This window comes from Dipodomys merriami, unplaced genomic scaffold (assembly GCF_024711535.1).
Source record: "Dipodomys merriami isolate MVZ:Mamm:240054 unplaced genomic scaffold, mDipMer1.0.p SCAF_57, whole genome shotgun sequence".
NCBI classification, from domain to species: Eukaryota; Metazoa; Chordata; class Mammalia; order Rodentia; family Heteromyidae; genus Dipodomys; species Dipodomys merriami.
In genome coordinates, this window is record NW_027206146.1 from 3,453,816 (window position 1) to 3,471,404 (window position 17,589).

At 46.6% G+C, this 17,589-nt stretch overlaps 1 protein-coding gene and 1 pseudogene across 1 annotated transcript; one reads left to right on the forward strand and one right to left on the reverse strand.

Annotated features, from left to right (window-relative positions):
• LOC138812428 (serine/threonine-protein phosphatase 2A 65 kDa regulatory subunit A alpha isoform-like) overlaps positions 1 to 13,538 on the reverse strand; it is a 91,704-nt pseudogene extending 78,166 nt beyond the window's left edge.
• LOC138812382 (vomeronasal type-1 receptor 4-like) lies at positions 7,631 to 8,314 on the forward strand. The gene has a single exon (XM_070000336.1). It carries the CDS (start codon positions 7,631 to 7,633, stop codon positions 8,312 to 8,314), a length of 684 nt encoding a protein of 227 aa, XP_069856437.1.
• Positions 13,539 to 17,589: the final 4,051 nt, after the last annotated feature.

The window sequence follows — 17,589 nt, forward strand, 5'->3', positions numbered from 1 at the left end:
TCAGCTACAAGTAGCCCAACAAATAGACGAGGGGGCATTAGTTCTTACAATGGTCTTAACACCTGAATGCTGGAATCTTCATACCAACTTTCAGAAATATTTACAGTAAGCATAACAAAAGATGGTTGTCTAACAATAAGTATGGATTCAGTTATGCCGCTATAGGAGCAATTAGTAAAAGAACAATTAGAGCAGGTAACATTAAAATAATTAGATCCAACAGAAATATTAAACAGTCCACACATAATGACATGGGGTGGTGATACACAACTCATAATTATTTTTTTAAGAATGAATTGGACCAGGTTATGTTGTTGAGTGAAGCCACCAGCATCCAAACATGATGTAGAGGATGCTCATTCATCCACCACAGTCCAAGATTGTACTTATTAGTAAGATTAGCTCCAGACCAGTCCATTAATTGAGAGTTAGTTCCAGAAATATTGGTAACAAATGGCTGTACATGCCTGCACCTTATTGGATGAGGCTCTCCTGTAGAAACTACTATTTGTGAAGAATTAATGCAACGGGGTATCATATAGGATGGAGTAGAATTTGCATGAACTGGGTATGCAGTTGGCAAAGATGTCATCTGAATATTGTAGATCTAATTTTGTGTCCGGATCAAAATTTTAGGAGTCATGGATTGCATTATAATACAGCCTGGAATGGAGCCTTAGAGCTGGTGGTAAAGCAAAAAGGAGTTCCAATATCTGAAGCTGAGATATTTCCCATCTTGGTGTGTTGGATGAAGGGATAGGGGTTTGTACTGTGTGCTGATCTATTGACGTGAATGAGTACTTCAACTCCCTCCCATGTTGCAGGATGCACAATCGGGGGATCCGGCAAGTAAGCCCAATGTGTCAACATTTGTGTCATCTGAATGAGCCTCCACAATCATAACACAAAGCTCAGGCAACCAGCGGGATTCATTTTCTTCCTGTGAAAAAACACAAACATGTCCTCGACCTCAAGTTAAAACCAGATCGAGGCCCAAGCCAATCACCTATTAAAGGATCCTTCCACTTAACTTGGGCAAAAGCTCTTTGCTCTCTTTTTTCCCAAAACCGCTGTGCTGCAGAAAGGACATTCCAATCTAAGCTTAAAAAATTTAGTACAAATAAAGCATGAGAAGAATATTAACAGGAGAGAAGGGGTAAAATTCCCCCATTTTAATTTAAAAATTGGCTGTTTTAACAGCCCATTGGCTTGTTTAACAATTTCTTGTCCTTGAGGAATATAGGGAATAGCTGTAAAGTGAAAAATCTGGTAAGATTTACAAAGAGTTTGAAAAGCTTGTCTGACATATCCCGGACCATTTTCAGTTTTAATAAGTTTAGGAAGTCCCATAGTGGCAAAGCAATGTTGGAAAGGAGCAATACAATGTTTGCCAGTCTCCCTGGCAAGAGGAGTAGCCATAATAAAATTAGAGTAGGTATATGGTAACATGGACAAAGCAAAGCCATCCAAAAAATGGAATGAGGCATGAGTTTAGTCTATTTTTTCCATGATGGAGGTGGTCTGGGTAAGAATGTAGATTTCCTCCAGGTGACTGTCAGGCTGTAGCATTAGCAGCAGCAAGGTCTCTCAGTGGCTCCAAGGGACTGTCACACCTCATGCTGGACTGTGAATTTCTACACAGACTGGTTAAGGATACAAGTAATACATAGGCTTGGCAGGCTCTGGCCCCACTAGTGTTTAAGACTATTTTGACAATAGCCCAGGACAATTTACTAACGTGACAATCATTTTAACTAGATAGTTCTTTTAATAGGGCTGATTTTCTAGGCAGATAGGGCTCAGGCCTGTACTACTATTTTCCATGCCTTTTGCTTCTGTCTATTTTGCCACGTTTTCTTTTATGACTCTGGTCCCTTGTTCTAAAAAGTGGATGATGGGCAAAGATTCATCTTCTGTAACTTATTCAAGCTGACTCAGGGGTGTTGAACCTACCTACCCAGAACCTATAACCTTAGTCCATTTTACAAAGATTTTACCAAGGTTAGATGTCATTAAGGGCAATATTTTAATTTTTGACAAATGCACAGTCTTTTTCTCGGGCTACAGCAGTGTAGCTTGTTTAGCACTGTGTTTTGTAAAAGCATCTTTAGTAATGTGACCTCTAGTGACCCTAACAATGCCTAAGTCACCTGTGCAGGCCTTTAAACAGATGTTAATAGAAACACACTCTCAGGTTTACAAACTTTTTCCCTGAACAGAGAAATTTCATGTAGCTGGTGTTAGCTCAAAAGTTACTGCCAATTAGGCCTTTTGGCACATACAGGGGTTGGGATTTAAACCATCCCCCATATTTTATAACTTTAGCTTTTTAGTACTATCACAGATTACTAACAAGTTTCTGTCCCTACAAGGTAGATAGTCATGGATATTAGGCATGATTACAATCTATCTTCCCATAACCTCCTGGCTCAGACCAATTTTTGAAGCGCCATGCACAAATTACTCTAGAATCTGACATTTCTGCCATCCAAGCACAGCTTATTCCTCTAGATTGCTCTTTTCCCAGGAGTGTCTTCTGTACACTGGGATAAATGCCTCATTTGCATTTCTCTTAGCTGGTCACTGGACTTGAACTCAGGGCCTGAATGCTGTCCCTCAGCTCTACAGCTCAAGGCTAGCACTCTGCCACTTTGAGTCCCAAATCAACTCTTCTGAGTAGCGGTGACATTTTTGTTAAGCCAGGTAACTTGATTATAGTGTAAACAGCCTTATGCATTTTAAAATACCAGATTTCTTAATTTTTTAAGTTAAAGAATTCTTAAAAAGTCATTTAAAGCAATGTGCAAATTCTTAAAAATTTTTTGTGATGTCTAAACCACATAACCCTTTAAAATTTAAACTTAAACTCACCTAATTGTTACAGCATGCTGATAATCCTTATCTTTAACATGTTGACAAAAAACATAGAAAACACACAGATCTTAAAGCATGCAAAAATCAAAATCAGTTGTACGTACATTTTAAACTGGTACCAAATCTAAAACAGAAGTAGACAAGACAACAACCAAAGGCTGAGTTGGGGGATAATGGGCCCCCATTTTATCCCTACCTCAGAAAACATAGAACAGAAAACACACCAAAGTATACAGGACAAACAAGTAGCCACAAAGGCAAAATCAGGTCTCAGTGAATGGGGCAATATCTCACCACCATTCACAATTGGGACTCAAATCCACTTACCAGGGGACTGGAAATCCCTCTACTTACCTCCGGAGGATTTTTTTTATAGATTCCTTCAAACATTGACCCATGGGCCTTCTAAGGTAGAGGAGAATTCCCAGTCATCTTGGGGCAAGGGAAAGAAGTCCTTAATGGCCGCCCCCTTCAGAAGGACAGGTTCTCCCCCATACTCAGACCCCTGAGGCAAGGCCCTAGGCTAAGATGTTGCTGGTGTCACTTGCAGGTGGTCAGTGGCATTCTCATCCAGCTGTGAGTTCTCCCTGCCGGCCCTTTTAAGTTATTCTTAGATCCTCCAGGTGTTTCATCCCCCAGCAGTCCTCCTACTTCTGGATCCAGAGAGGGTGGAGGAACTCTCAATGAAGGGGAGAAAAGGGGGGTCAGTTTAAAGTGAAGTAAAATGAGCTAGAGAGAAACAGATATTAAAAGGGGTTTTAACTCAGTCTCCTCTGGACTCTCGCATCAGGATGAATCTGAGAGAAGGAACATTCCAAGAATTCCAGAATACATACACACAAACATTGAGACAAAAAAACATTTAAGCATGTGTGTTGTAGACTGTCAGACAGAAAGTGCCGGACTACAGATGGGCCCAAATGTCCCCACTAGTGAATAGTTTACCCTCATGAGGATCCGGGGGATGGCTCCCACCGGCCCAGTCTGCTTTCTTATTGACCTTCTTCCAAGACCTCTTGCGAACCCCAATACAGAACCTGCAGGCTACACAGATACCAGACAATTACAAAGCAACAATGTTTTAACTTACAGGCCATTTGCATCCTAGGGTCCTTGAATCCTTTTTTCCATTTTTTTTTTGCTAAGTTTCTAAACTAATGGTTCCTTCCTCCCGGAACCAGGGGCATACTTACTCAACAAAGTGAAAGAAACATTCAACTGACTACGTCTAACTTTCAGTCCTCAAGCGTGAAGCATACCCTTGAGAGCCTGCACATACAGCGTGCGGCTGTTAATTGCCCCATAGTTTCTTACTCCTGAATATACTCTCTCCTGCTCTCTATTTTAAGTTTCTGGACGTAATCTTACCTTAGCGTGGTCCTCTACCTTGATCCCAGGTTTTCAGGGTCCTGTTCGGGCATCACTTGCCGGATCCTACTGGCAATGAAAAGGAATCCTGAATTAAGGGGCGAGGATGCGGAAAAATAATGACATAAGATGAAGGATGGGGTCGGGGGGGTCTGCAGCTCAAGATTGCAGCAACATTTATTTTTAACTTTCCCTAACATATACTATTAGAATCAAGAGGTAACATAAGGTTACAATAGTCCAGAAAAACAAGGAACATTTCAGTAAAAACAGAGTGTAGTAAAAACAAGACAAGGTCAACTGGTAGAAAGTAAAACAAAATCTGCAAACATAGCAAAGCAATCCCGGGCACCTGGTGTTTTGTATGTGCCTTCAAGTGAGCATCAGGGTCAAGATGACCTTTAAACTTTGCTGTCGGCTCCCAACAAGTGACACTGGACATGGTCATCTGGAGCAAAGTCAGGCAGGTTCAGAGCACTGGAGTGACAGGCCCATCTCTGGATGAATGCATAAAGAAGATGTAGCCTATTTCCATCACAAATTATGACTAAGCCAGGAACAAGAAGGAAATCCTGTCATCTGCTGCCACATCTGTGCAAGTACAGATCGCTGCGGAAAATGCAAGAAGTCAGACAAAGAAAGGCAAATGCATGTTCTTGAAACAGACAAGAACAGGGCAAGGAATTGTCAGCAAGACCGGAATAGTCCAGGTATGGAATGGAGTCACATGCAATGAGGTAGACCAGAAATCCAGGGTGAGGAGTCACTACTGATCCTCTCTTGAGCATAGTGACAAATTCCTGCTTCAAAATCACCACTGATAATGATGAAAATGAGTATGAACTTAGAGATTGAAGTTAACTCCTCATTAACGACCAGGCATGAAAAGAGATCGCTCGTCCCCCTGCTTTCAGGAATATGCATGAAATGCTTACCTCTAATCTCCAAATGGGGTCTCTAGGGATGAAAATATTTTTAGAAAAAAATGGCCATTATTGCCAAAGATATTCCTGCACAGAAATGTCTCATTCTATTTCCTTTCTTTTGTGCCAGTCCAGGGATTTGAACTTTGGACGTGGATGCTGTTGGTTAGTTTTGTTCCAGGCTGGCACTCCATCACCAGAGAGTGGAGATAAGAATTGGAGATAAGAATCTCATGGGCTTTCTTCCCTAGGCTGGCTTTGAACCTTGATTCTCTGATATCAGGCTCCTGAGATTGCATCAGGAAAGGGTTCCATTTTTGTTTTCTAACAACATTTATGATGATAAAACAAAAGTAGACTGAGATGAGGAGGGCTGGGAAGGTGGCTCAGTGGTAGAGTGCTTGCCTAGCATGCATGAAGCCCTAGGTTCAATTCCTCAGCAGCACATTCATAGAAAAAGCCTTAAGTGGTTCTGTCATGACAATGGTAGAGTGCTAGCCTTAAGCAAAAGCATCTCAGGAGCAGTGCCCAAACCCTGAGTTCAAGTCTCAGGGAAAAAAAAGGAAGGGACACTTTGGGTAAGAAACTTTGGGGACACATGGCTTTCACACCGCTTAGGTTGTGTACAGACAGTCATTTCCCGTTGGGCCTCAGTGTCTCCTGCTGGCCTACTGGGATCCAGGAGAGATAAGCGATTGGAACACTCCCTTCCCCCCTGGAGAAGCATTCATGAGAAAGTGAAAAGTGTCTTGATAATTGTCACATGGGGGAAAAGAAAAAGTTTACTGAGAACTTGGCTTGCCACACCAGGTGAAGGGAAAATCACCGCTCCCACGGGAGATGACCTCAGCTGCCGCCCTCCTGGACTCCTAACTAAGGAGCCCGCTGCAGCTCTGAAGTGCCCATGTGCATCTCAGAAACGACCGCCCTGCCATGCACATCCTGAGAGAAGAGGCGAGCACTTGTGTTCACTGCCACTGGAGAGGCGCAGCCTGCACAGAGACCCCAGGTTCCACACTCTGGGTAAGGGATCACCTTAGGAGCAGGGATTCTAGATTCAACTCTGTTACATGACAAAGCCACAGGGAAGCTAGGAATGGGCTAGCACAGTGAAAAGAACTGGGGTTCTTGGCCCCTTACCCCCAAGCGCTGTTGGTTCCTAAGTACTTCTCCCTCACAGAGTCTGTCCTGGTTTATGACAAGTGAGGAGGAATCCTGATTGTCCAGGGGCTGGGGACAATGTGCTCACATTAGCGATTCTAGAATGGCATTTGAATCTATAAATTGTCCCTTCTCAATCTCTGCCATTCACCTCCTCCTTCACCCGCACCATCCCTATCGCAGATCTGGTTCATCTTCCTGGTATTTTTTCTGTGAAATGTGGGCTCTGTATTGAGGAAAGTTGACACCTGTGATCCATTCATACGCCCAGCATATTGAGGTATAAGTGCATGTGATCCCGGGAACGTGTCACTCATGTTGCAATTTTTCTTTTTTGGGTCCAGTCGTGGGCCTGAACTCTGGGCCTGGTCGCTGTCGCTCAGCTCTTCAGCTCAATGTTAGCGCTCTACCACTTGAGCCACAGCACCACTTCCAGATTTTTTTCTGCTTATTTGGTGCTGAGGAATCAAACCCAGGGCCTCATGCATGCAAGGCAAGCGCTCTACCACTGAGCCACCTTCTCAGCCCCTCAAATTTTTCTTTAGTCAGTCAGAGAGCTTGAATTCAGGGCTTGCCCATGTTCCTTCAGCCCTTTTTGCTCAAAGCTAGGCCTCTCCCACTTTGAGCCACAGGTCTACTTCCGGTTTGCTGGTGCTTAACTGGAGAGAAGAGTCTCACAGACTTTCCTTCTCTGGGCTAACTTTGAATTGGGAATCAAAATTCTTGGCCCCTGAATAGCTAAGATTACATGCTTGAGCCACTAGGGCCTTGCTTGTTTAGATCTGATTCTACGGATGAGAAATGCAGCCGCCTTCATCTCAGAACCTGACTCACTTTCCCTTAATGCCATTTCTCCAGGTTCACCATTTCCCTGAACATGCCATCTTCTTCTTCCCAATGGATGAATAGAATGGGATTTTTCCTAATACATGAGAGACAGTAGGAGAGTATTTCTAGTGGTCTAAATGCTGGATGGAGAATGTTGAGTTCCCTTGGCACCATGCAGGCTTCAGTTTCCCAATCCAGAGCCTCTGGATGAGACTCAAGGAACAGAGAGGATGGCAGATGCCCATGTGTCTATGGGGGTGATCCTCTTAGCCCAGACTGTGGTTGGTTTTGTGGGTAATTTGTATCTTCTCTCCAATTGTCTATACTTTTCATGCATGGGGAACAGGATGAGAGCCACAGACTTGATTCTTAGGCACTTAATTGTGGCAAACTTCCTAAGTCTTCTGTGTAGGGGTGTTCCCCAAACCATGGTGGCTTGGGGCTGGAGAAATTTCTTCAATGATGTGGGGTGCAAAATGGTCTTCTATCTTTACCGAGTGTGCAGGGGTGTGTCGATCGGTAGCACTTGCTCCCTGAGCATCTTCATTGCTATCAGCATCAGACAGGGGGACTCCAGGTGGGCAGGGCTGAGGTGGAGAGCCCACAAGCACATTGTCTCGAATGTCTATCTCAGCTGGGGGGTCTTCCTCTTGGTGAGCATTGTTTTTCTCATGTACATGACCAGACCCAAAGCACACTACAACATGACACACTTAAACGCCTATGGATACTGTTCTTCGGTGCTTCACGACCCTGTTGCTGATGTGCTGTATGTGGCCATGCTCTTGGTGCCTGATGTTCTCTGTCTGGGGCTAATGCTCTGGGTCAGTACCTCCACGCTCTTTGTTCTGTACAGACACAAACAGAGAATGCGACACATCCAGAGGACCAGTGTCTCCACCAGAGCCTTTCTCGAGTCCAGAGCTACCATAAGCATCCTCCTCCTGGTGATTACCTTTGTCTCCTTTTACACCATGTCCTGCATCTATCAGATTTCCTTGTCTGTGATTTACAACCCCAGCCCTGTGTTGCACCATATAGGGGTGTTTGCTATGAGCTGTTTCCCAGCCCTCAGCCCTTTCCTGCTCATGAGCGGACACTACACTTCCTGCAGCCTCTTCTTCACCTGCACAAAGAAGAAGAAAGTGGTCCTCCCCTGAGGACCACCAAGCTTGCATCTTTGCTGAACTTTGCTTGGCCATTCAAAAATCTCCACACCTAGATAAAAGTCATCTGCTGAGAGATAGAAGTGTGCACACATGTCCACACCTGCGCATTTGTGTGCTCTATATCTCTGTGTGTGTTCTTCTGTCTCTATTGTGCTGGCGCACAAAACTATATGAAAGTGAAAATGTTAGATTTTGAAATAATGCTTATTAGATCATGTCAACTTCCTCCAGAGAATCTGCTCCATTAAGTGGTGGTCGTGTCAAGTTCAAGATAAACTGGTTAAACTCACCTAACATATTTTCCTAATTCCATTTTGAGTCTTTGATTTTTTGTTCCTTCTTCCTTTAATAGTTCCTCATGCAATGAAACAAATAATTCTTAAAGCCCTTTCTGTTCTGGAGAGGAAAGAAGTTGGAAAGAACATAGTAGCTGGGTGTTGGTGGTTGATGCCTGTGTTCTGAGTTCCTGAGGAGGCAGGATCTAAGGATCACATTTCAAACCAGTCTAGGCAGAACACTCTCTGAGACTCTCATCTCTAGTAAACCAATAAAAAAAAGATGGAGGTGGGGCTGTGTCTGAGGTGGTAGAGCATTAGCCTTGAGCAAAATCATCCCAGGGATAGAATGGAGGCCCAGAGTTCAAGCCCCAGGACTGGCACAAAGAAGGAAAGAGAGAATGAGGGACACACACAGACAGACAGATAGAGACAGACAGAGAAGAGAGATGGCAAGCCAGCAAAGAAGAAGGAAGAAAGGAAGTTAAGAAGGAAGGAAGGAAGGAAGGAAGGAAGGGAGTCCTGCTTGTGTAGCTCTGATCACAAACATCCTTCTGATGGCTCCTTCCTGAGATTACTCCCTTAGTCTTGTCTGTGCTTATTTCTTCCACATAATTTATTTTCACAACTCTTATTTTCCTTGGCGGTCTATGTTACATATCTCTAGAATCTGAGCTAATTCAACAAGGATATTAAGTATAATTTTGAAAAGCACATTTTTTAATATAAATTTGTTTTTCAAACACCAAGGCTCCTTGAGAAAGTCCCTTGCTTGGCTATTGTGACATTTCCTGTAGTGCTCCTCATGTCCCTTGGTATGAGGTCACTTTACCACAGCCTCTGGGGTACAGGTCAGTGCTGCTGTGCTGAATGACAGGAGGAGCCTCCTGTCCTTGGCACTCCACCTCCACCCTTCTCTTCTCAGGAATGAATTGCAGGGTGACAGCAAGCCAGAAGTAGCTCTGATGTCCAGGGGACAGTCACCAGCCCTGAGCACAAAAGCTTAGGGACATGTCCCAGGCCCTGAGTTCAAGTCCTGGAATTGGCACAGAAAAGGAAAGCAATCAGATGGCAGGCCTGCCTCCAGGAGCCATCCAGGGACTATGCCTGTTGTTGAGTGGACTGTGAGCTCTGAGCCAGGCGCCTCCTCCTGATCCTAAAATTCTCACAGCCACCCCACCACAGAAAGGCTTGAACCACAGGCCCCAATGTTCCTGCACTGCCTCCCCCCACACTTGCTTCAGCCAGATTCCCTCCACACCCCACATCATTAATCCATCCCAAAGTCATTCCACCCAGCACACGTGCTCTGGGCTCCATGGGGAGCTGTCTGGTGTCATCATTAACCTTACCCACACCTGGTCCTCTCCTGACCCTGGTGTTCCGGTCCCCAGAGATCGTCCCCGTCTGTATCACCTTCGAGAGCGTGTATGTGGACATAGCCTCCTGGCCTAGGGGCAGTGCTCATCCTCCACCAGCTCCCTGCCTTGTGCAGGGACACAGGCTTTCCCTGCCCCCACCACACCCCCTCTCAGCACCCGCTTCCCAGGAGCACCCCACCCTCCATCCACATGACACTGTCTTGAGCATGATCCAAATCCAAGACAACCCACACCCCGCGCTTCCCTCCCCCACAGCACTCAGCAATGCTCCATGAGCTTTTCCTCTTTTTTTTTCTTTGCTCAGTCATGGGGCTTGAACTCTGGGCCTAGGCTCTGTCTCTCCCTCACCTCTTCATTTCAAGGTTAGGTTCTGCACCCCACACACCACTGCAGTCTGCTGAAAGCACAGCCTCCCGTAGTCATGCTGACATGCAGCCCTGGCTGGACTCGTTACTTCTGGAGAGTTCACACATTCAGGATGTGTGTCTCCATATCTGTCTCCTCCGTTCTTCCTGAGCACCCTCAGTTCTGCGCCACCATCTTGTACAATCCCTTTCCTGTTCCCTGTGTCCTTTCAACTCCGTGGCCGGACCCCCCCAACTCCTGGTCTCCCGCACCACACCTGCCGGCCAGAGCTCACAGCCAGCTCCTGACTTGGCTTCATTCACTGCAGCACCTGGTAACTATGCTCAATATGAAGGAGGGATGAGACACTCTCACCTCTCACTCCTGGGGATGACTTGAAGCTCCTGACAAATCCTTCCAGGAAAAATGGGTGTGACACAAAGGTGCAACTCAGCCTGTGAACTGGCTGGGAGGTTAGCAAGCCCCCCCCCTGCATCCTTAGCTTAGGGGCTACAGCCACACTCCTTGTGCACCTCCTGCTGGTACAGCAGGCCACACTGTGGTCGCCAATCTCAAAAAACCACATGTCTGGTGAATCGCTGCCATTGTGATCCAAACAGCAAAATCCAGAGGGGCAAGAAAGTCCTGGGGAGGTTTTGGGGGGAAGCCCTCACGCCAGGTCAGATCTGGGAGTAACCATTGACTGACTGCTAGGACAGGTGCCATATAACTTGTGTTCCTGGGTCACACCCGAGTCCTGGCATGATGGTGGCCACTATTGTACACTGCATACACCTTGCCTTGTCAGGTCCCTACCAGACTGTATCTACCTTCCCATTGTTTCTACCTCATTAAAATCCCTAACTACTCACTTCTTACAGCTGAGAATGCCTTGGCAGAGAAACCTTTAAAGCAGATGGATCCTTGTTATAATGAATTTTGGGGGGGATAGGGGCAGCAGAAAATCATTAGTGGGGCTTGAACTCAGAGCCTGGGTGCTGTCCCTGAGCTCTTTTACTCATGGCTAGTGCTCTACCACTTGGAGCTTAGTGCCACTTCCAGTTTCCTGGGGCCCCTGCACCCTGGGATCCCAGCCCCAAGATGCACAAGCTAGCTGTCAGTACCCAGAGTTTTCCCATATGGCCAGCACAAAGAAAAAGATATGAGCTGGGGGTGGGTGGCAGAACACTGTGTGACAGGGCCACTCTACACCCCTCAGGGAGGGGAGACTGAGTCCCATCCTATGCAACACAGTGGTATGCAGATTTCCTGCTCAGGTACAGCTTACACTCTCAGCACTGTTCTCTGCCAAAAATCCTTTTCTATCTGTTCAGACTCGGTTCAGCTACTGCCTTCTGGAGTCTTTGCAGGCTGTCCCTCCCCCAGCCTCCCCACAACCACAGGCCCCTGTGCCCGGCTCCCACCCGAAGACAGTGACAAGCCCAGCCACAGTCTCAGGACTCAGGCCTAGGCAGGCCAGGGTGGGGAACCAGCGTTCTCGGGGATTCTTCCTTTCTGACCTAGGACTCACCACAGGAAGAGAAGCACCCAGGGCTCAGAGCACCACATACAGAACTGTGACACTACACTGCTGTCCTTTAAGATGCCAGCCTGGCATTTTGCTCTAACCCACAATCATGCTGCAGTAATCACTCACACAACCAATCCTGCATGTTCTGCATGCATGAGGCCGAGACTTCTGCTTTTCTGTGTGGACAGCACCTCGTTTTTCGGCCTGCATATGCGACTGGAGAGGCTTCCAGGCAACAAGTCCAGAGAAGAAGGAACCTAACGTCCATTGGGACTCTGACCCCAACTGTCTGGATCCCCCGGCGGTTCTTGGTCTGAAGCTCCCACATTCCCCCCATCCCAAGCCCCAGTTCTTTCCATCCAGGCAGACAGAACATTCTCTGATGAGACTGTCCTTACAGCCAAGAGTTATGTGTTAAATGGACTGAATGCTCTCCATGTGTCTAGTAAGAGTCACACGACTGTTTCCACCTTGCAGAGCCCAAGGCAGGTCTCAGGCTGGGAGTCTCACTCCAGGGCTGTGGCTGCCTTCCCGCAGACTTCCAAGAGGACATCCTGCCTCCACCTTCCTCTTCCTCAGCCTTCCCCTCAACACAGTCCTGCAGTACATAAAGCTTGTCTACCTGCCCCTCAGCCTCTGTACCCCATCATCCAGGGCCCCTGCCGTGGGCTTCTCTTATTAAGTAGAAGCCATCTCCAGGCATCCCCACTGCACTGGGCCCCAAAAGTCCCCACCTGTAAGGAAGGGGAGGAGTTCACTTCACATCCTTTCCACTCCAAGGGCCAAGGCGATGGTGGACAGCTTCTTGATGCTGTTGAGGTGAAGCTGAGGAGAGAACAAGAAGGGAGAATGTCAGTAATCCCAGACTAAGGGAGCTCCACAGTGCTGGGAGCAGACGCTCAGCACACCCACCATGCCCTCCTCTGACCTGGATCCCACAGTTCAATAGAAACAACGCACTTTCCAAGTTCACATAAGATCACACACACTGCCCACTACTGGCTACTACACCACATACTCCACTTAGTAGCAGCCGCTGCATAGCATGCACACATGCATGCTTGGGGCCAGGCCCTAGACAAGGCACACACACCTGCAAACTCACTGAACCCTCAAAGCAATCATACAAGGTGTGAAGCTGGCTGACAGTGTCAATCCTGTGAGGTGCAGCACAAGGCAGAGACTCTGGCCAGCTCACGGAGCTAAGAGGATGGCTGGTGGAACAGGCATTTAAACACAAGACTTGTGGCTAATGGTGATGATGAGAGAAAAAACACTAGGATACTATTACTACAAAAACAAAAGTCAGGTATGCTGATGCACACCTATAATCCCAGTACTCAGCAGACTGATGTGGAAGAATCGTAACTTCAAACCAGCCTGGCTTACATAGTAAGATCTTTTCTCAAAATAGCAAAGACTACATAAGGGGATCCACAGCCGTGCTGTGGGTAACACCATGGGTGAACGGGAACCCGAGACTGTTCATTGGGTCTGCGTGCACAGTTTCTGGCTCATTAACTCCCTCCGGAGTGCAGGCCATAGAATCTGAGATTTGTTTCAGAAGAGGGCCATGATAACTACTGGACCCAGACTTTCCATTTCAGAGCCATCACAGCAGAATACTGACCAATGTCTGATGGTACATCCCAAGACTCGTAACGGGATGGGTCCAGCCCCATGTGCCAACAAGAGGGCCAAAGGGTGCAGGCAGAGGCATTGCTAGGACCCCAACCTGGCCCTGTCAGCACCCTGTCACTCCCTTTCTGCTTGATCACACTTTGACACAGTCTTCCCCATCCAATGAAGTCTGTATGGAAAAAAAAGAACAAAATGAGAGGGTTTGGAGAGCTTCCAGATAGCTGAAGATGTGAGGGTTCGTGGAGCATAGGGGGTGTAGACTCTTGGGGCTCTTGGCTCCCAGGGCCTTGTCATACAAATCTTTTCAGTAGCATCCTTTATGGTGAACCCATGAGGATTTGTCTCCAGTCCTGATTTTTTTGAGGTAATCAGGCCCACGTGGGAGCAGAGTCAGAAACACAGGCAAGCAACCTGGGCCTTCACATCCTCAGCAGTGGAAGTTAGGATGAGAACTGAACAAAGTAGAGGGGCCGGGCTGTGTCTGCTGTTGCATAAGGAAATGCTCGGGGTCGGAGGTATGGCTCTGGTGATAGAGCACCAGACAATGAGCAAAAGCATCACATACCAAGTGGAAGTTCTAGTTTCACATTAAAAAAAAAAAAACAAGAAAGAAAAAAAGAAAATGCTTGCTTTCTACTGGGGAGAAATGATCACGCTTTTTAGGGCCAAAGTTTTTCTGTTGACTGTGATGGAAATGTGGAGAAAAATCAGGGAATTTTGTTTGTCTTTACACATGGGCTGTAAGCTATTTCCCAGTCCTGAACCAGTGCTGGTGAACAGGAAAGTAGTGTCTATGGGTGACTGTTTCAACATCCCATGATGAGTTCACTCTGAATTGAGAGTGGGTCCTATAGACAACCCCAGTGTCTTCCTAAGCACCCCAGCTGGAGAAAACACAGTACACAGTGGGCACAGCCTGGGGATAGAGGCAGGGAGAGGCTGAGGATACATCCATAAGCCCAAGGATATCAAGAACCATAACTGGGCCTGAAGTGAGGAGAGGAGTGCAGAGTGGATCCCCATAGAAACTGTGAATGTAAGCCTCTGGGTGAGGCTATTTGTTCCAGCAGCCCCAGAGAACAGGTGCATCAAATTCTCGAAGTGTGTTCACATGAAGGGAGAAGCAGCAGTGAGACCCTCCCTCCCCTGAAGAAACCAGGCTGGGAGCAAGGGACATCCGCCTAGGCCAGCATGGGTAGACAGGGTCCTAACCCCAAAGCTCCGATTGTGACCACTGCAGTGGACTGCAAACTCTCCCCTGTGTGCCTCTCCTGCCTAGCTCCAGTGCTTAGAGGATAATGATGTCACGTGTGCTGAGTGCAGTGACATCACTGAGATGAGCTAACCCTGGTGGGCACAGAAGTCCTCCTCCCCCAGGGCATGGCAGAGCAGGAAGCTGCACTGAGGTGAAGAGAAGGCCCCACACCCCAGGAAGGCAAAGAGTGACTGAGAGCTTCCCTGTAGATGATCCTCTCATCAAGGCATTTAAGCATCTCTTTGGGATCACAATGGAACTGATGAACAGTTAGGTAAAAAATGCAGCTGGGCTTAATGACATGCACCTGAAATTCCAGCACTAAGGAGGCTGAGGCAAGAGGATACTAGGGTCAAGGCTATCTTGGACTACACAGTTGAGACCCTGTCTTCAAAAGCAAAAAAGGGACTGGGAACGTGGCTCAGTGATAGACTGTTTGCCTTGCATGCAGGAGGCCCTGTGTTCGATTCCTCAGCACCACATATGCAGCAAAGGCTGGAAATGGCACTGTGGCTCAAATGGTAGAGCCATAGCCTTGAGTTGAAGAGCTCAGGGACACTACCCAGGCCGAGTTCAAGCCCCATCACTGAGCACAAAAAAAAGAATAGAAAATGAGGGGCTGGGAAGGTAGCTCAGTGATAGACTGATTGCCTTGCATGCATGATGACGAGGATTCAATTCCTCAGCATCACCTAAGCAGAAAAAGCCAGAAGTAGTGCTGTGGCTCAAGTTGTAGAGTGTTAGCCTTGAGCTGAGGAGCTGAAGAACATCACCCTGGCCCAGAGTTTAGACCCCACAACCGACAGAAAAAAAGCAATGGAAAATGAAATATGTAGGCATATTGTCAAGAATATGTAGGTCCTTGAACACCATATCTACTGCCGCACTATTCACCACAGCAAAGAAACAACCCAGAAGCTCCATGGTGTCTGGAGAGAAATGTGTGAAACGAGATCTACTAATATAGCTTATGGTTATTAGATTTGAACTACTTTAATTATGGGATAATCTTATGTGTAAGTATAAGATTTCATAAATGACTTTAACTATATGAAGATGTAATAGTCACACTGCAAATATTTTGCATCCGTGTTGTGACCTAATTTTACAAATATTTAAAATTGTGTTGCATTTCGGCTTTGCTGTTTAATAAAAAGATGTTTCACACACAAAAAAAGAAGATGTAGTCTATTTCCATCACAAAGTCCGACTAGGCCAGGAACAAGAAGGAAATCCTGTCATCTGCTGCCACATCTCTAGAACTACAGATCGCTGTGGAAAATGCAAGAAGTCAGACACAGAAAGGCAAATTCATGTTCTTGAAACAGACAAGAACAGGGCAGAGGAATTGTCAGCAAGACCAGAAGGGTCCAGGTGAGGAATGGAGTCATATTGAATGAGGTAGACCAGAAATCCAGGGTGAGGAGTCACTACTGATCCTCTCCTGAGCACAGTGACAAATTTCTGCTTCAAAATCACCACTGATAATGATGAAAATGAGTAGGGCATTAGAGAATGAAGCTACCTCCTCAGAAACGACCAGGCATGAAAAGAGATCACCCTGCTTTCAGGAATATGCATGAACTGTTTACCTCTCATCTCCAAATGGGTTCTCTAGAGATGAAAACATTTTTAGAAAAAAATGGCCATTATTGCTAAAGAAATTCCTGCACAGAAATGTCTCATTCTATTTCCTTTCTTTCTTTCTTTTGTACCAGTCCAGGGGTTTGAACTCTGGGCCTGGATGCTGTTGCTGAGCTCTTTTATTCCAGACTGGCACTCTACCACCAGAGAGTGGAGATAAGAATTGGAGATAAGAATCTCATTTTCTTTCTTCACCAGGCTGGCTTTGAACCTTGATTCTCTGATATCAGGCTCCTGAGTTTGCATCAGTACAGGGATCCATTTTTCTTTTTTAATAGCATATATGATGATAAAACATCATATATGAGACTGAGATGAGGAGGGCTGGGAAGGTAGCTCAGTGGTAGAGTGCTTGCCTAGCATGCATGAAGCACTGGGTTCAATTCCTTAGCTGCTCTTACATAGAAAAAGTCAGAAGTGGTTCTGTGGCACCTATGGTAGACTGCTAGCCTTGAGCCAAAGCAGCTCAGGAATAGTGCCCAAGCCCTAAGTTCAAGTCTCTGAACTGGAAAAAAAAAGAGAAGGGGCACTTTGTGTAAGAAACTTTGGGGACACATGGCTTACAGACTGCTGAGGTTGTTAACAGACAGTCATCTCAAGTTGGGCCTCAGTGTCTCCTGCTAGCCTACTGGGATCCAGGAGAGGTAAGTGACTGCACCACTCCCCTGCCCCCTAGAGAATCACCCATGAGAAAGTGAAAAGTGTCTTGATAATTGTCACATGGGGGGAAAGAAAAAATTTACTGAGAACTTGACTTGCCACCCCAGATGAAGGGAAAATCACCGCTCCCACGGGAGACGACCTCAGCTGCCGCCCTCCTGGACCCCTATCTAAGGAGACCTATGCAGCTCTGAAGTGTCCATGTGCATCTCAGAAATGACCTGCCCTGCCATACAAATCCTGAGAGAAGAGGTGAGCACTTGTGTTCACTGCCACTGGAGAGGCGCAGCCTGCAGAAGAGACCCCAGGTTCCACACTCTGCATAAGGGATCATCTTAGGAGGAGGGATTCTGCATTGAACCTGGATGCATGACAAAGTCACTGGGAAGGATAGGAATGTGCTAGGACAGTGAAAAAAAACTGGAGTTCTAGGCCTCCCACACCCAAGCCCTGTTGGTTCCTCACTTCCTCTTCCTCACTGAGTCTGTCCTGGTTTATGACAATTGAGGAGGAATCCTGATTGTCCAGGGGCT

Coding starts and splice junctions, on each gene's coding strand:
- LOC138812382 (XM_070000336.1), top strand. CDS start 7,631: ATGGTCTTCTATCTTTACCGAGTGTGCAGGGGTGTGTCGATCGGTAGC.